The 18,875-nt window shown below is 57.3% G+C and overlaps 1 protein-coding gene across 1 annotated transcript; it reads left to right on the top strand.

Moving 5' to 3' along the window:
• Nucleotides 1-8,646: 8,646 nt before the first annotated feature.
• Nucleotides 8,647-9,876, top strand: Foxs1 (forkhead box S1). The gene has a single exon (XM_042694658.1). The coding sequence runs from the start codon at nt 8,652-8,654 to the stop codon at nt 9,654-9,656; it is 1,005 nt and encodes a 334-aa protein (XP_042550592.1). The 5' UTR covers nt 8,647-8,651; the 3' UTR covers nt 9,657-9,876.
• The last annotated feature ends 8,999 nt before the right edge of the window (nt 9,877-18,875 follow it).

Below are 18,875 nucleotides of genomic sequence, written 5' to 3'. Positions count from 1 at the left end.
AGCCAGTGTGGCAGGGAGATCACAAGTGTGTGTTTGAGACTAGCCACTGCCTCCCAAATGTGACAGGAACACTTCCCTCCTGTTCCAGCCTGGAGTAAGCCAGGTCCTAAAGAGAGACCAGCAGCCTGTGTGTGTGTGTGTGTGTGTGTGTGTGTGTGTGTGTGTGTGTGTGTGTGGTGAGAGGATCACCAGAGTCCAGGAGTTCAAGACCAGCCTGGGCAACATCTTGAGACACCTTGCAGGCAAGCACAGGAGTGGGGCGGGGCTCCCTCTCTGAATGCCGGCTGGGGTTCTCCTCCGGGACAGGCCGAGCCCCTTGGCCACTCAGGGTCTCAGTGGCGCCTCGGGGTCAGGGGCCGGCCTGGGCCCAGCCCAGCCTCTGCGCGGCAGGGATGCCACGCGCGGGGGGGGGGGGCGGGGGGGAGGGCGAAAGGACCGGGGTGGGGAGGACAAATGGAAACCCGCGGCACTTTCGCTTTGGCTGCCGGTGGCCCCGCACCCCCTGGTCCGCGAGGGTCCAGCCACCTTCCTCGGCGCCCCTGCGCCCCCGACGGTCCGGCCGCGGAGGGCCGGGGAGTCCTTGCTGCCAGGAGGACGGGAGGGTTCCCCTCCGGTGGGCACCGATGGCGGGAAGCAGGGTGCCATGCGCCTCCGGACTGGCTGGTGGCCGGGATGGAGAGCAGACGGCTGGCGGGGGCGCAGCCGGGAGGGGGGAGAGGGGGCAGACCCTCTTCCGCATCCCCTGGACGCGCGCGGCCTCGCGGGGCTCCGGGGCGCTCTTCAGGGTAAGGCCCGGCGGGGGCGGGGTGCAGACCCCCTCCCCCAGCCCACGAGAGCTCCGGATCAACCCAACCCTCAGACACAACCCCCGGAACCCCCTCCGCCCCAGCTGCGGCGCCTCGCCTCCAGCGCCCCCCGCGGGAGTCCTGCGACTCCCAGCCCCAAACTACACGGGGGGGGGGGGGGAACCTGTGCACCCCCAGCCCTTTTGGGGGGACCTCCACAGGGCTGGTCTCACCGTTCACTCTGGGCCTGGGCACTGTCCCTCAGCTCTTCAGCTCAAGGCCAGCGCTCTACTACTTGAGCCACAGCGCCACTTCTGGTTTTCTGGTGGTTTATTGGAGATCAGAGTCTCATGGACTTTCCTGCCTGGGCTGGCTTTGAACCCATGATCCTCAGATCTCAGCCTCCTGAGTAGCTAGGATTACAGGATTACACCACCCCAAACCCCCACGCCAGTCACCTCCAGCTCCCCTTCTGTCACCTCTCTCCTTTCATAGCAAGAAGTAGCTGGGTCAGTGTTCTCTCCCGCAGGCTTCCCTCCCTCCCCAGCTCCCACCTGGCTTCTGCCCCTCCTCTGATCCAGCCATGCAGCCCCGCCTTCACTTCGCCAGCTCCTGGGCTAGCCTGTACCTGGCAGTCTCCCCTCCTCCCTAACACACTCAGTGGCTTTCCAAAGGCTCTGCCTCCCTCCTCCACCCCTCTCTTCCTCCTACCTCCCAGGCCCTGCCCTCGGGCCTCTGACATCACCCAGCCTTTATTCCCAGACCTCCTTCCTCAGTCTCCCTCTCCTCCTCTATGGCCCCCATCTAGAAGCCCCAAGCCTCCCCTCTCAGGCCTAAACTAGCTGGTCTTACTGTCTGCCAGCCAGACACTGCTTCTTGCCTTACCCCCCACCCCAGTCCCTCAGCCAAAGCCACACTCACCAGTTCACCCCACACACTCCAGCCATCTCATTGCACCCCATTTCAGAGCCCTCCCCACCCTACCAGGCTCTTTCTGCACACTTTGAACTCATTTCCACAGTTTTCCTGGGAACAGCTACAGTAACCTCTCTGGGCTTCCTGCTTCCGGGGCCCTCGGCCACTCCCTCAGCCCTCCAGAGGGTTCTTTCTAAATGCAACAAGGGTCTCAACACTCTTCTCCCCAGGGCCTGGCCCTGGTGACAAAGTCCCAGCTCCTCAGCTGGGCCTCAGAGCACCAACAGGAGCTGTCTCCAACTCCCCCACCCCCCACCCTCACCCTCTTATCTCTGGGCCCCTCCCTTCCCTCCCCAACTTCCGTTCTTTCACTTTCTAGATGCTTCTTTTCTCACCACTAGGGATTCTGTACATGCTGTTCCCTTGCCTACCACGCCTCATCTCCACCTTCACTCAGCCGCTGCGCCCAGCGCTCCAGCCTATCCCGAGAGAGCCAGCTCTGCTCACTCACTCACTGAGTCAGTTAAACCTCTCAGCAATTCTAGGCACAGTGCCTGGCACATAGTAGGTGCTCAATAAGTGTTGAACAGGTCTGCTCCCTTAAGATTTCCATGCTATTATTCAGAGGAAGAGAATCTTTCGGGTGCTCCCACCTATCCCTTCATCCGCCATGGCGCACATGTGATCCCTTAGCTTCCAGAGGTACTGGTGCCTCAGAGCCCATGGGATCAAGCTTAGCCTTCAAGGATAGTTATCATCTGGCTCTAACTAGCTCGTTTTTCCTTAAGTCCTCCTCCTCTTTCCCCCAGCACGTACAGCTTGCAAACTCTTCTGTTCCCTATCACGTACTGGTCATCCCTAAGCCAAGTGTTACGTTGCCTTTGTGACCATTTCATGGACATGCAGAACGGCAGGGAACGCTTGCTTTCATAGTGCTTTTCATAGTGCAGCCTCATGCATCATAGTCCTGTGTTACCACTGAGCCACGCCCTAGTGTCCCATAAATAATTTGGTACACTACAATCTGAGGTCAGACAAGACCAGTCCCAGCTCTCATGCTGCAAACTAGTTTCACTAGTGCCACATTTGTGTGTGTGTGTGTGTGTGTGTGTGTGTGTGTGTGTGTGTGTGTGTGTGTGTGCTGGTCCTGAAGCTTGAACTCAGGACTTAGGTACTATCTCCTGAACTTTTTTTGCCCAAGGCTGGTGCTCTACCACCTCAGCCACAACTCTACTTTTGGCTCTTTTGGTGTTTAATTAGAGATAAGAGTCCCAGGGCTGGCTTTGAACCATGATCCTCAAACCTCAGACTTGATGAATAGCTAAGATTTCTGGTGTGAGCCCCTGGCAACTGACATCTTTGTGCTTTTCTTTGGTGATACCACTATTTAGAAAGACCCCCATGAGTGTTGCTGGGTGCTGTCTAGTTGTTCCTGATACATAAAGACTATGGTAGTCTCGCACTGAAGATGTGCTAAATACTTGGTTCAAGCATGCGGTGTAGGGCTAGAGGAAGGAGTTCAATGCTAACAAGTCACCATGCCTACTCAATAATGTGTCCTTACACAAACCCCCATAAACAAGGTTATGAGCTGATGAACTTGATGTGAGCAGTGCTTGCAGGAACCTGGCCCTCTTTCCCTAGGAGCCGTGGCCATGTTCACACACTCAGTGTTTGTGGAGATGCGATGAATAATGAATCAGCTATGCACAACCCCTCAGACACACAGGCTCAGCACCAGCATGCTCCCGCTTCTTACTATTCCTGAGCTGCACCATGCCCTTCCACACTGCCAGGCTTTGCCCCTGCTGTTCCCTCAGCCATGGAGGTCAGTCAACAAGTCAGAACTGAGCACCTCCCATGCCAGGGTGGTGCTGGGGACACAGCAGTGGACGAAACAAAGCTCCCTGTAGTTACGGTGACAGCACACTCTACCAGTGCCCACCCCGCCTGCAAGTCACATGACCTTTAGTACCATAAATAAGTGCTGCAACAAATAGACTCTGACTGTGTACCTGGTACTTACGCATCCCACCACATGCACACACAACATCCACAACGAAGAACAAACCTCAGAAGGACCTACTTACCGATCCCAACACAAGAACGTTAGATTCCTATGTTGCATGGTAGATCTGGAGTTTCATTCAGCAGTGCAACCCCCTTAGCCCTAGAGCTAGCAAGACATCTCCTAATGCCTTCCCTTTTCTAACCCCGACCCAGCCATGCTATCCTGTCTTTCACTTACCAATCCTTTTCCTGTCTCAGGCCCTTTACACATGCCATTCTTCTTCCCTGGAACACCCCTCTCAGAGCTTTCTGTCAGACCCCCGCCTTCCTTCCATTCAGGTTTCAGTCCAATGTCACCTCCTCAGAGAAGCTTTTTCCAAACGCCCTTCAGATTCTTTATTCGTTTAACCCCTCGATCACAATTATTCTACTATGTGTCTTCTTGTATGTATTCTGGCAAAAAGGATGTGGCATGTTCTTACCTTGAACACATCCTATTATGGTGGAGAGTTCAGTACTCTCCCCACCCCCGCAACCATGCTTTGGAGACGTGTTGGTACTCTGTACATTTAACCTGTGGCTTTCAGGTACTGCAAAGGCTCTACGGTGGGCCTCCATTACACATACACCCATCCTCTTTATGGACATCCATTTGCTTCTGACTCCCAGCACCAGAGCTATTGCTCCCCTCTGATTCCCCTACAGGTCCCTGTGGAGACTCCTCTTGGAATTCAGGCTTCTGCGGCCAGATCTGTTCACACGCCTTAATTTAACTGGGCAGGCCAGAGTGCCCAGCTCACACCCACACCCACATCCACCTCGCCAGCTCCTGACATGATCCAGATGGTTGCACTTGCCCGACAGGTGAGCTCACACCTGTGTGTTCATGTTTCCTCAACACTACTGCATTTAGGCATCTCCTAAATTTGTTCCTGGTCTTTGGGGGCTGATCTGTTTCTTGCTGATTCACAGGAGTTCCTTACATGTTCAATTGAGTTCTTAGTCTCTGGATGGTTCCAAACATTGCCATTCTCGTTCTCTCTCTCTCTCTCATCTTACAGTTTATATCTATTAAGTTTTGCTTCAAAGGTGTCCTCTGTGTCTAGAAGGCTTTCTATTAACTTTATAGTGTTACCTCTTATCAATCATTGTTGAGGTCCTGTGGCAATTGGCAGGTATTTAGTTTTACCGTTCTGCACGTAGTACACTACCACCAGTGTTTCATATTTGTCACCTTATTTACTTGTTACTGTTATCACAAGCCACCATTTGGCATATTCCTGATCAGTGACATCTATCTTGTTCCCTGTCCATCCTCCCCCGCCACCAGCCCTCTCTAGAAGACAGGAGTTCAAGGAATTTGGGATGGATGGAGAAGGAAAATGAAAGGGAGGGAGAGAAAAGACAATGAGGCAAGGCAATCCTTCATCCCTCCACACAGCGCCGGCTCCATCCAGGCCATTCCTCCCAACCCCCCCCACCTCCAGACCTGGGCTGGGTACAAAGGCAAGCATCTGACCCGGGTGTCAGTGGCTCACACCTGTAGTCCTAGCTACTCACGAGGCTGAGATCTGAGGTTTGTGCAGTTCAAAGCCAGCCCGGGCAGGAAAGTCCATGAGACTCTTGTCTCCAATAAACCACCAGAAAACTAGAAAGGGCACTGTGGCTCAAGTGGTAGAGAGCTAGCCTTGAGCTGAAGAGTTGAGGGACAGCGCCCAGGCCCAGAGTTCAAGCCCCATGACTGACCCCAGAAAAAGGCAAGCTTCTGGAGGGCACTGACAAAGAGGCCCCTTCTACCTGGACGACCCGGCTCCAATGTGTGCTCAACAAGAGTGTGGACCTCCGTGAGGTGTGCGAGTGCAGTCAGCCCTACAAGGCCCATCAGCTTGTGTCTGGCCCTGCCTGCGGCCCAGGTCCTGCACTGCACCGGTGATGGTGGCTGGAGCAACGGCGGGCTCACTGAACTTGAACACACGTTCAAGGACTGTCAGACCACCCAGTGTCTCCCCATGTGGAAAGGAGGAGGTTGATGGCTCACACCTATAATCCTAGCAACTCAGGAGGCTGAGATTGGAGGGTCATAGTTCAAAGCCAGACCAGGCAGGAAAGTCTCTGAGGCTCTTTTCTCCAATTAACCACCAGAAAATTGGAAGTGGCACTGTGGCTCAATATGGTAGAGTACTAGACGAGCAAAAGAGCTTGGGGACAGCACCCAGGCCATGAGTTCAAGCCCCAAGACCAACAAGATAGGAAAGAGGAAGGAAGGAAGGAAGGGAGGGAAGGAGGGAGGGAGGGAGGGAGGGAGGAAGGAAGGAAGGAAAGAAGGAAGGAAGGAAGGGAGGGAGGGAAGGAGGGAGGGAGGGAGGGAAGAAGGAAGGAAGGAAGGAAGGAAGGAAGGAAGGAAGGAAGGAAGGAAGGAAGGAAAGTGGAGTGCTGGCAGCTCACACCAATAATCCTAGCTATCCCATGGGGTCACCAACCCAGCACCCCGGGTGGATGGTGTCCCCCAGCTTCTGATGCCTCCAAGGACTCAGCCCTAGCAGGCTGCTCCTGGCCCCACACCCACTAACGGCAGCCTCCCAAGAAGGGCCAAGCCCCACCCAAGCCCACCCTCACTGAACCGGTGGGCTGAGGATCAACTACCCATGTGCCCTCTCCACAGCAGGCGTGGAGTCCTGGCATGCAAGAGCAGAGGAAGGACCTGGCAACCGGGAAGGGGCATCAGCTGGAAATTGAATTGGACCTCTAGCCGCCCCCTCCCCACCGGAAATTGGCAGAGGAACCATTAAATTGTATGCTGAGAGCCCATAATGCCAATAGCTGTTTATCCAGAGGCAGCCATTGAGTTCTATATAACATTTCCTTCACCAAAGCTGTTTACCAGTTAATTAGATCCCCAGGCTGTTTAAAGTCAAGCTAACCTTTAGCAAAATGGCCTGGCTTCTCAAGGGCTCTGAATCTCCAGATCCTGCCTCTCACCTCTGCCACTAGTGTCTGTCTGTGTGTCTGTGTGTCTGTCTGTGTGTCTGTCTGTGTGTCTGTCTGTGTGTCTGTCTGTCTCTCTCTCTCTCTTTCTTTCTCTCTCTCTCATTTTTGGGGACCCATGAGTTCCCAGAGGAAAACCTGAGCATTCAATGCTAACCACTGAACACCAGCTCCTGCAGTCTTTGGATAACTTAAGCTGGCTCCCAGATACTTCTAGCTCTAGGTCAGAGGTCAAAGTGGAAGACTCTCTCTAAGCCCCACTATTGCTTGAAAAAAAAATGTGTAGGGAACTCTGGAGAAGTGGATCCCCCTGACTTGTGGGTAGAGTAACTTTTTTTCCCCTTTTCTGATTTCTGACTTTATGTCCAGGAATCCTCTTATAGATACCAACATGATAAATCTCCTTTTGTGAGATCTGAGTAAGCCACTTTATTGCTGGAGCAGCGGTGCATGATAAGAACACACCCGATCTACCTCTGAACTACAGCCTCAGCCAAGAAGCCACTTGCATGTGAGGGGGAAACGATGAACCCACCAAGGACAGAAGTCATTTGACTGCTGGTTTTCACAGTCACTCCACAGACATTCAGTGAACACCTACTCTGTTCCAAGCCTCTGTTCCAGTGTCCAGTGCTGGAGACCAAGGACAGAGCAAAACTGCTTCCACTGCTCTCTTGAAGTTCCCAGTCTGTCTTCTGGCTGAGGTCCTATGACAGTCCCCACTCCTGACTGGCAAAAGTTATAAAATCCTGCATTCAAACTCCAACTTTATCATTCACTAGCTGTGTGATCTCCAGCAAGTTACTTAACTTCTCTGAGCCTCATCTATGCAAAAGAAGCTATGAGGACTTCCAGAACAGGGTTGGTCCAAGAAGGAAATGTTACCCAGGAGGAGGTGACCACTCATGTGGGACTGGGCAGGCAGAGAGTGATACTGACCCATTCTTCAGAAGGGCTGTCAGCGGGACCTCCACCTGGGCCTGCAGCTAGGGGAGCCTCCGTGACAATCCACACCCATGTCAGGCACCCCTAAAGTTCTGGCTTCTGTGTAAGGCAGCCTACACCCCTCACAGTGCTCTGGAAAGAAAAGACTTGTCAGTTCCATTTTAGAATGGGGACACAGGCCAGGCCAGGGGCTTAGAAGGATCTCTGCCCTGATAGCTGTCCTCCCCACACCAGTCACTAGAGGGCGCCAGGGTGCAGCGGAACTGGGGAGTGCGGCCTCCTCACGGAGTGTCCAAACCCCATTTGGAAGGAAGGCTGGGAACAGAGTGGCACCCAAGGCTCTGCACTGCTGGGAGGAAAGGAAATGGGAGGGGCGGGGGAAGGAGGGAGGTACTAGGGTCAAGACTGGAGAGGAGACTCCTGGGGATTTTCCCACTCTGTGGAGTCTCTGCTCAAATTCTGCATCAGCCTGCCCCCTCCCCCTGCCCCACCTTGGCTCCCTACCTGGGTCTCTCTGTGGCTCCTTCTGTCTGTCTGTAGATTTGTTCTTTGTCTCTCAACGATTCTCATTCCCCCAGTAGTATGTCTCCCTCTTGCCTGTGTCTGCCCATTTGATGTCTTACCTTTGCCTCTTTAAGTCTGTCTCTTTCTCTTCCCTGTCTGTTTTCCTCTGCCTCGGCTTCTTTAGGTTTCTGATCCTAGCTGGCTTGGTTTCTCACTTAATTTCACATCCTGTCCCTCCCTGGCCACCACCACCCAGCCTGTGTGAGCTGAGGGGGTTCTCGGGCCTTCCCTCCCACCTTCTGTGAGCTACTCACAGCTTCCCAGCCCTGGCCTCTCCTGCCCGCCCCTCTTGGGTCTTGCAGAGGGGGGGTGGGGGGTGGGAGGGGGCAGTGAGGAGGAAGGGAGGGCAGTCTGGCCGGCCCACCCCTTTTTGCCTTTCCAGGCTGGGAGGCTGGGCCACTGGGCCTTTAACAGCCCGGGCAGGCTGTGCCGGCCCGCCAACCCTGGATGCTGTGCCTGGCCACCATGGAGCAGCAACCCCCCTCCGGGCCCCTGCCCCCCTCCGCTGAGCCCACCAAGCCCCCCTACAGCTACATAGCCCTGATCGCCATGGCTATCCAGAGCTCCCCGGGGCAGCGGGCCACGCTCAGTGGTATCTACCGCTACATCATGGGTCGCTTTGCTTTCTACCGCCACAACCGGCCCGGCTGGCAGAACAGCATCCGCCACAACCTGTCTCTCAACGAGTGCTTCGTCAAGGTGCCCCGTGATGACCGCAAGCCAGGCAAGGGCAGCTACTGGACTCTGGACCCCGACTGCCACGACATGTTCCAGCATGGCAGCTTCCTCCGCCGTCGCCGCCGCTTCACTCGGCGAGCAGGTGCCCAGAGCACCAAGGGCCCTGCCCGGGCAGCCCGTGGAGCCCTCAGAGCCACCAGCCAGGACCCTGGAGTCCCCAACACCACGCCTGACAGACAGTGCCCTTTCTTGTCAGAGCTGCCAGACCCCAAAAGCCTAAGCTTTGGGGGTCCAGAAGGTGCCTTGCCAGCCAGCACGGGCCCAGCAACCTCTGATGCCAGGCCTCGCCTACCCATGGAGCCCAAAGAGTTGTGCATGCCCAAGGCTGCAGGCCCAGGCCAGGCCCCTGGGACCACTTCGGCCTCTCCATGCCCAGCCTTTAGTTTTCCCAGCGGCTTCTCGGAAGCTGAGGGTTTCAGCAAGACGCCGACGCCCATCCTGGCCCCCGAGGCAGGCAGCGGGAGCAGCTACCAGTGCCGGCTGCAGGCGCTGAATTTCTGCATGGGGGCCGATCCAGGCCTTGACCACCTCTTGGCTTCCACAGCCCCGGCACCAGCCACCCCTCCAGCTTCACTCCAGGCCCCACTACCCCTGCCAGCTGACCCCAAGGAACCATGGGTAACGGGGGGCTTTCCCGTCCAGGGAGGCCCTGGCTACCCGCTGGGGCTGCCCCCGTGCCTCTACCGGGCGCCAGGAATGTTCTTCTTCGAATGAAGGAAGCCGCACCTCCGCGGGGTTCCCCCCCCACACACACACAAGGCTGAGCCTGGCTTCGGGGGCTGGAGCACCCTGGAAGGACCCGGTCCTCCCAGACCAAGGCCAGCAGGACAGGAAGCCAAGACTGGAGCGGCGAACACTCAGCTAGGCCTTGGGGGCCTCCGCACAGACTCGGGGTGAGGGGAAGCAGGGCTCTTTGGGATTCACTCTGTGGCTGTCAAGGCCAATAAAGGCAGTGTGGTGAAGAGGGTCAGCTTATATTGGGTGGTTGGGGGCAAGGGCCAGGATGCTGGATTTGGGGGGGGGGGCGGTGGCTTGTGAGTGGTATTGGCGGGGGGAACCTGGATGAAAATGTCTCACTTGAGATTCCCCCTGCTGGGGACTTTCTCAGAGAAAGCGGGAAATGAGGAGGGAGAGGGGAGGGGTGCAACCTGGGGAGAGACGAGGCAGGGTAGAGTTGGGGCTGGCTTGTAGCTCAGTACCCCTTTCATGAGCCGTCATGCCGACGGCAAAACGGCCTCGCTCCTACCCCTGGCTTGTAGCTATCTCTCCTAGGTGGCATGGAATATCAGCCCGTTTACAGGAATGGAAACTGAGGCTCCCTAGCCAGCTCTGACTCCAGGTGGCAAATGAGGAAATGGTACCAGGTCTGTGTGGGTCTGACCTGCAGCTGGAGAGAACGCAGGGTGGACAGCAGGCCGAGGCTCAGGGGAGAGCTCAGTATGTGAAATCCTGGAATGCCAGGAGCAAACGGGTCCCTTGTGCAGACAGGGACCCCATGGGAAAAGGCAGTACTGACCTGCCTCTTCGGATTTCCCACACGAACAGGGAGCTCTCCTGGGTCCCCCCCCCCCACTTCTTAAGGGGTCCTGAGGAAGGGGCAGGGGCAGAGATAGTGTCTGTGGCTTCGTAGGCATCCATCAGACATTGAGTCCTGAGTGTTGATCTTCTAGCCACCTGCTTTATATCAAAACAGGAGGATGGGATACTCATGGCACCCCTCAAATGCACAGAAAACCTGAAACCTCGCTGTCACCAGCCAACCCCCCCCAGCCTTGGGGACACCAGAGGCATATTGTTTCCTCTTGGAGCCTCAGTTGCCTGTCTGGACTGTGATACAAGGAGAAGAAGGGACGGGGATGCTGGGGGGGGGCTCCCCCACTTTGATGTCTAGCATGGAGTCCTGGGGCCCTATGTCCCACAAGGTGACACCCAGGGGACTGGGAGCCCTCCGTGGGCAGGCAGCCCGGGTCCCTGCAGAGGCCTTGCCTGGGCAGCCGGCCACACTGCCCTCGCCTCTGGCCTCCCCCTCCCTCCGCGCATCCCCTGGGGCCCGGGAGGAAGCGAGCCCGGCTGGACACGCTGCTCTGTCTGGTTCCCACAGACTCCAGAGCCGAGACGAGGGGGGGGATCGAAGGAGCACCCGCTCCCTGCGGGTGGAAGGGCTGGGACCGCCCCCTCCCCACCATGCCTGCCACACCCCGCCTGGAAACCTGGGGAGGAGGGAGGGTCTGTCCACCTCAGGAAGCTGCTTCGTGGGTGGGCAGGAGGGGAGGCGGCCCTGCATGAGCAAGGGGAGAGACGGAGGGCAGATACCCTGCATGGCTGTGTACCACGGGGTATGCTTGTGTGTGTGTGTGTGTGTGTGTGTGTGTGTGTGTGTGTGTGTGTGTGACAGGCAGGCAGGCAGGCAGGCAGGCAGTTGGAGGGGCTGCTTTCTGGCTGGGAGTGGTGGGAGGTCGGGAGGTACTGAGGCAGGGGAGCATCCTGCCTGCCCCCCACTCCCAAGGAGTCTCGGCCTGGGAGCTAGGAAGGGTGTTGTGGAGAATGCTAAGCCCCTGCTCTTCTGGGCCCCCGGGGCCCATGTGGAAGGCCCAGTCACACCCAGGGGCACAGCTCAGCTCTGGTCTACCCCTCTCTGCCCCCCCAAAAAATGTCTCCTCTGTCAAAAAAGTAGAGACATCACCTCCCCCCGCCCCAAGCAGTCCCACTCCCCAAGCACAACCCAGGGCTGAGCTCCGGCCCTAGACTCCCCCTGTGAGCCGGGCTCAGTGCCCGCTTCTCTGGGCCTTGAGTTCACTCCCTCTGCCCAGCAGAGTGGGGTGGGCAGCCTGACTCGCTGGGTCTGAGTCCCAGGGGAGGGTCTGACCTGGCTGGCGGGCTGGAGGAGGCCCCATGCCGGGCGGTTTAGACCCTGTGAGCTCACGCCGCCCTCTGCCCGCTGCCCAGCCCGAGACCCCACCCACAGGGCTCCCTCCCTCACATTCTTCCATCACCAACAGACACCTCTGGCTCTGTGTGATCACACCACCACCTGGGTGCGGGTGCCAGAGGGCGGCAAGGGCTCCTCACCTAGCCCTGCCCAAAGAGCATCCCTGACATAGCTGGAGGCTGAGATCCGGGAAGGCGAGCAGCGTGCTCAGGGTCACACAGCAAGGGGGAAGCGGAGCTGTCTTCTCAGCCCACCCATGGGACCCCCCTTGCTGTTAAGCTACGGACAGGGACTGCGGCATTTGGCTCCGCTTCTAGGGTCCCCACCTGTAGAGGATGCTCTGCCTCCAGACTGATCCCTGGTACCGTGTCTCTTTTGCAGGCCAGAGCAGAAAAGGTATTGGTCCCTTGCCTTGTAGCACAGGGCGCAAATGCTAACAGGGCAGAATCAGTAGTTACGAATATTCCAAGCAGGGCAGTGGTGGTTTACACCTGTTATCCTAGCTATTCGGGAGGCTGAGATCACAGTTCAAAGCCAGCTGGGGAAAGAAAATCCTTGAGACTCTTATCTCCAGTTAACCACCAGAAGACTGGAAGTGGAGCTGTGGCTCAAAGTGGTAAAGCACTAGCTTTGAACAAAAGAGCTCAGGGACAGTGCCCAGGCCTTGAATTCAAACCCCACAACGGGGGTGGGGTGGGGGTGGGGAATATTCCAGACTCCTTAATCACAGCAGCTCAGATTCTCAGAATACCAGTGTTGACAGCACTTCCATGAGCTCATGCAAGGTTCAGGAAACAGGGAGGCCGCCTTCCCTGCCAAAGAACTGCAGGGACCTCTCCACCTGCTGGCCTCTGGTCTGAGGTCAAGTGGGGAGAGGACGCCCCCCGCGTAGGAGACCACCCCCACCCAGCACTGGCCTTCCTCCGCTCCTCCACCCCTCTTATCTCAGGCCCGCCTTCCGCCCACTGCTTCCTTCCCCGCCATGGCATTCCACAGCCCCAGTTCCACGCCTTCCCACAGCCCAGACAGCGCTTTGGCCAGCAGAGACCCTCTCCCCCAGAGGCCCGGGCTGCCACAAGGATGAGGAAGCAGGGGGAGGTGGTGGCGGCCTGGCACGTCTGTCTGTCCGTCTCTTGGCCTGCTGGGAGTGCAAAAACCCAGGAATCCAGGCTTCAGCCAGAACCTCCCTTCTTTGCCCAGACTCCCATCACCACCCAGGCCCCGCTGCCAGAGGCCCGGCTGCACTCACATCCCAGCGCGGCCACTTCCTTGCTGGGTGACCTTGTGCAAATAGCTTCCCATCTCTGTGTCCCTCGTGTGGACATTCCCAGTACTTACCCCATGGGGTGGCTGCGGGGATGACCGCAGAGCAAGTGGGCGCATGGAAATCACAATGTGTTTGTTTGGTGCGATACATATGCCTTTGGGTCCTGGGCTTGTCCCCTGCCCCCTCCTCCCTGTCCTAGTAATGGAAGGAGGAGAGGACACAGAGGGAGGGTAGACTGTTCCCTCGGCACAGCCATGAGCTCCTCTACTTCCTGGCTCTCTGAGCCTCAGTTTCCTCATCTGTAAAATGGAGATAAGGTCTCTGTCCCTCGCCCCCCGCCCCCCCAGAACTGGTCTGTAGGAAGTCCCATCCTGCAAACTACAAGGGACAGTAGGATCAAGGGGATGAAATTAGAACAAAAAACCAACCCCGCCAGGCACCAGAGACTTGCCCTTGTCATCCTAGCTGCTCAGGAGGCTGAGATCTGAGGATCGTGGTTCAAAGCCAGCCCAGACAGAAAAGTCTGTGAGACTCTTATCTCCAACTAACCACCCAAAACCTAGAAGTGGAATTGTGGTTCAAAGTAGTAGAGCACTAGCCTTGAGCCTAAAGAGCTCAGGGATAGCACCTAGGCCCTGAGTTCAAGCCCCAGGACTGACAAAAAGCAAAAAGAAAAAGAAAACCAGCCCCACTGGAGGGCCTTGAGGCCTGGGCCGGGCCTCTGGCTCCTTTCTCCACACAGGGGAAGAAACCACATTCCCAGAGTGGAGCTTCAGAGGTGCTTAGTCCCCTATTCCTGTCTGCTGGTGACTGGGCATGACTCAGGGAGGCAGCTGGTGGGGCAGGAGGAAGTGGTCTTGAGGCTAAAAACAGGCCAGAGGCTCATTTAGTCACTTGGTCATCCCGGAAGACTAGAGCTGCCTCCTCCCAACCACAGTCTTCGGTGCCAAGCCTCAGGCTAACCTACTCTCACTTGAGTACTTGAGAGAAAGGCCTGCCCTTCGGCTGCAGCCAGCTTCTGGCTCCCGTGTGACTCTTCTCCCCACCTCGGGGCCTTTGCACAAGCTGTTCACACTACCTGGAAATTCCTCTCCGTCTCTGCCTGCGGAGCTCACGTCAAACACCATCACACCTCCAGCAACCTCTACAGTGTTCTCTCCTTGTCTCTGCTTCCACAGAAGACCTGTTTCAAGGCACAGTGACACAGGTATGCGCACGCCTTCCATCCTGTGTCTCCACCTTAGCCTGAAAACTTCAGGGGGACAGGAACTGGGGTCTGTCTTGTTCACTTCCTCCATTCCAACCCCTAGAGAGACCTCAGCGAGTCAATGTCTGCTGAGTGGAATCACAGCCACCCACTCACCGTTTACCATGGACAGAATCTCAAAGAACCCAGGGGCTCCTCTGGTTTTGAGCAACAGCCCGGCGGGAGTTTATGGGTAAGGGCCTGCGTGGTGTGGCTTCATCTGCCTCCTTCCCCCGTCCTCCCCTGGCCCTGAGCAGCCTTCCTGCCTGCTCCTCCTTCAGCCCGGATGCCTTCCAGCGGCACGGCAGCTGCGGGCTTCTCTCCTTCAGGTTCGGCCTCCTTTCAAACGTCCTCCTCTTCTCTGACTGAGATTGATTGAGCCTCTGAGAGGATAAATAGGGAATCTGAACTGTGTTCTGTTCATCCTGGAGCCCAATGTCTGTTACGCACCTGTCTGCCTAAGAGGGGGCTGAGTTCTGTGCTTCCCTCTCCAACCTGGATCCTTACAGCCTCTCTCATGCAAATGGGGCTTGGCCTCCCCTGGTCTTCTGGCCTCTGATTTCTTTCTCTCTCACACATTTACTGACCTGCCTGACCTGGCTGTGGGGATCCAGTGACAGTGTGGATGTGACCGCATCCTTCCTTTGCTCAGAACCTTTCTATGGCTCCCTCTTGCCCCAAGTCAGCCTGCCTCTCAAGCTTCTGACCACCTTCCCAGACTTGATTTCTACTTTGCCATCCCACACAAAGACCCCATTGTGTAGATTCTCCAATCAAAGTGTATTCTCAGTCTGAGGGCGTGCCTCAGTCTGAGGGCGTGCCTCGGCCTACAACATCCTCAGTGCTGTCTGAGCCATTCTTCCTTGAGTTCCCCATGGGTGCCACGCCCCCCCACCCCATCCCCCAGAAGAGAATATTGCTCCCTGTCCCTTTCCCTCCCCATGGGTTCAAGAGTTATATAGTCCCAGAGGCTGTGCGCTCCCTTAGTACAGAAGTCATTACTTCCTGTCTGGCCTCCTGCTTGAGCCAGGCCCACCCGAGCGGGACGGGACCAACGGGCCTGGAGTCATTGGACTGTCTGCCTTGCCATCTGACTCTGCTGGCTGGGGGCCATTTCCTTGCCCATGTACTCTGCCTGCCTCAGTTTCCCCCGCCTGTGCTCTGCTGCTGGGGAAACTACCGCCTCTAGTTGAGTGTGTCCTGTCACCCTCCAGCATTCAGGAGGCTGAAGCAACAGGGAGTTGGAGGCCAGGCCGGGCTACAGAGTAAGACTGGGTCTCAAAGAAACGAAGGAGACAAGGCAAAGAAAAGAATACCTGCTGAGTAAACACCACTCGTCTAAGGGATGGAAGGAGGGCGGGCGGGACACAGGCCCACGGGCGGGCGGCTCTCAGGTTCCAGTCCAGGCCTTTGGGGCACCTCCTTCAGGACCGCCCAGGCTGCCTTACACCCTGTCACTGGCTGAATCTTTTCCCACCGCCGCCTTGTTGGGTCCAAGGTGGCCAGTGGAATTTGAGGCCACTCGACCCAGACAGGAAAAGGCAACGTCACCAGCCCTGGGGTAATCCAAACCAGATGTGGTCTCAGTGGCTTCCAGGCCCATGGGGGTGCTCACTGTGGGCCCAGCCAAGGCTCAGAGGCAGGAAATGGGCTTGGAGGGGAACTCTGGGCTGGGACCAGCTGGGAGGAGAGGGTCCCACAGAGCGTCTTAACCCTTCTTGGCCCACGAGGATGACCAGGATCCTGTGGAGGAAGGGCTTGGGGCCAGGCATCTTGGAGGCCTACCATGCACCAGGGAAGACATGGGACGGACACTGGGGGACTGCGCCATGCCACAGGGAGGAGGCTCGCAGCCTGGCGCCCTGGGGACCGCAGGACCCTCGCTTCAGAGCCCAGGTCCAGTCCTGGAGCATGGCAATTCCAAACCAGCCATGGACTCCCCCCTCCATCTGGGCTGCTCCTAGGGTGAAAAAAATCTTTCTCTGTGACAGCCAGGGATGGGAACTCTACTGAGAGCACTGGGGCTGGAGTCCAGGCCTCCAGAGAGAGCAGCTCTGCCCCAACGGCTGTGGCCCCAGCTTTGCCTGCAGTAAGAACGAAATCTCTCTTAAGACCCCATTGTCCCCCATCTCTACGATCAAATCTATACTCTCTGCCTATAGAGACCAGGAGAGGCCCAAAAGAAGGACCTGACTACCTAAAGAGCTTTCCAAACCTGTGGTCCTAGCCGTGCAGGAGGCTGAGATCTAAGGATTGCAGTTCAAAGCCAGCCTGAGCAGGAAAGTCTACATGATTCTTATGTGCAATTAATCAACTAAAAGAGAGCAATAGAGGTGTGGCTCAAGTGGTAGAGCTGAGTGAAAAAGCTAACGGAGAGCTCCCAGGCCCAGTTCTGGCGCATCCACGTGCATGTGTGCGCACGCGCGCACACACACACACACACACACACACACAAACACACACACACACACACACACACACACACACTTTCCAAGATACGCTCTGGGAAGGAGAGCAAGACCAGCCCCAGTCCCATGGTTCTGGGTGGGCTTTGGCCCAGGACATGTTCATTTCCTGTGTGGCCTTGGGTAGGTCACGTCTCCTCTCTGAACCTATTTCCTCACCTGAGAAATATGATGACGGGGCATCCCATCCCCGCCTCGACTGCCATAGGACCCTAGAAGTGGCAGAGGACAGAAGGGCTGAGGTTGTCAGTCTCACGTTACAAAGGAGGGAACAGAGGCTGGAGTTTGGAGGGCTGCATTCCAGTCCCAGTTGCTGCCATCTTTGATGTAGGACCCTCCTCATGGGGGCCTTGGTTTCCCCCATATGGATTCAGGCCTTGGTTCTCTGCTCTGGCTGAACCTCCCCTCCTCTCCTCCCCCCAGTGGTGACTCATCCCTCATCATCGAGCTGTGTGGCCGAGGCTCAGCCTGGGTGGAGGCCAGGGAGGCCAAGCGGGCCACTCAGCGGAAACCACAGGCCTGGCCCAGCTGGCAGGTGGCGGGCGGGCCGGCGAGTGGACGGGCAGGGGTGCGTGGCTGTGGGGCCACCTCCCACAGAGATCCCAAGCCAGGCTCTGAGCCTCCCAGCTCCCCACAGCGGCAGGGCCAAGCTGGGGCCCAGAAGTCCTCCATCCTGTACCCCGCATGGCATCTACCACAAGACAGAGCGCAGCGAGGTGCCTAGCTCCGCCCTCCAGGAGGCAGGAGAGGCATTCAAGGCACAGCTGAGCTCTCTCTGTCCCTGCAGGCCCAGCTTGGTGGGAAGAGGCTGGGGTGCCGGGGTGAGCGCGGGGGCTCTGTGCCCAGCCCGGCTGGGCTCAGGGTCTGGTCCACCACTGACTTGCTGGGTGAGCAGAGGCTGAGCCTCTCTGAGACTGGTACTCCCGTCCGGTCCCTGTGAGCAGAGCAGCAGCCCCTAGTGGGGAGCAGTAGCCATGGCAGGGCAATGGCAAATGGCCTGCTGTCTGCTCATGTCGGGCTCTGGTAAGAAGCAGGTAGAGAAGACCTCATTTCTAGCCCCAGCCCCTAACTTGTTGAGCAGCCATCAAGTTCCTTCTCAGCTCGGCCTGTTTCCCCATGCATCAGATGAAGACGAGTACACTGGCAGCTCCCCCTGCCCAGCCCCGCCCTGTGACATCCAGGGATCTCACTGATGGGCCCTCTATCTGCCATGTGAGTGGAGTCCTCCCCCGCCTCGACCCCTCCGTCCCCTCCCCTCTAAGCGATCTCCCACCCTCCTGCTGTGGGAATCATGGGACCCAGAGTTCAGACAGAGGCTCAACCAGAGGCTCGCTCAGTCATCCCAGGGCATGCTGGCTAGTATGATACTGCTCTCATAGTGTGGAAACTGAGGCACAGTGCTGGGAAGTCACCTGCCCAGACAGACCCCACGCTGGTCAGGCAGGCTTCTGAGTCTGCCTGTGTAAGCAGCACTCTGTAGGTACATGTACTCCAGTGCCTGGCGCACAGTAGGCCCTCAGCCAACCATAGTCATCTGATCACACACAAGCATGGGCACGCACCCAGGGCAGCAGGCCGCACCGACCTGTACATTTATTTACAAGGCACAAGCTAAGAGCAGGTTGGGGGCTGCCCAACGGCCTTCGATCGCCTGGGCCTGCTGAGCCCATGGGCTTGAGGCCATGGGCGCCCTCTGGGGCAGGCAGCAGGCTCAGCCCTTGGGTGAGCTTGGAGATGGTTTCCTGTGTTCCCAGGCCTCTTCCCTCACCCCGGCAGACCTGGGCTGGGTGCCTTCGCTCCCAGAATTCCTGTGTCTTGGTAGTCACACAAAGAAGGTGGGTGGGGGCCAGATGATGATGATGATGATGATGTGTGTGTGTGTGTGTGTGTGTGTGTGTGTGTGTGTGCAAGGCCTTATCTGTTGGGAGAGGACATGGGAGAGGGCGTGTGGAATCCTCCTTCACAAAGCCTGCTCTGTCTCCCCTGGCAGCTGGACCTTAGAAATCATATGCACAACTCCCTGCCT

This window comes from Dipodomys spectabilis, unplaced genomic scaffold (assembly GCF_019054845.1).
Source record: "Dipodomys spectabilis isolate Male_0828 unplaced genomic scaffold, ASM1905484v1 ptg000175l, whole genome shotgun sequence".
Classification (NCBI taxonomy): domain Eukaryota; kingdom Metazoa; phylum Chordata; class Mammalia; order Rodentia; family Heteromyidae; genus Dipodomys; species Dipodomys spectabilis.
This window is presented reverse-complemented; position numbering and strand designations above follow the sequence as displayed.

Coding starts and splice junctions, on each gene's coding strand:
- Foxs1 (XM_042694658.1), top strand. CDS start 8,652: ATGCTGTGCCTGGCCACCATGGAGCAGCAACCCCCCTCCGGGCCCCTG.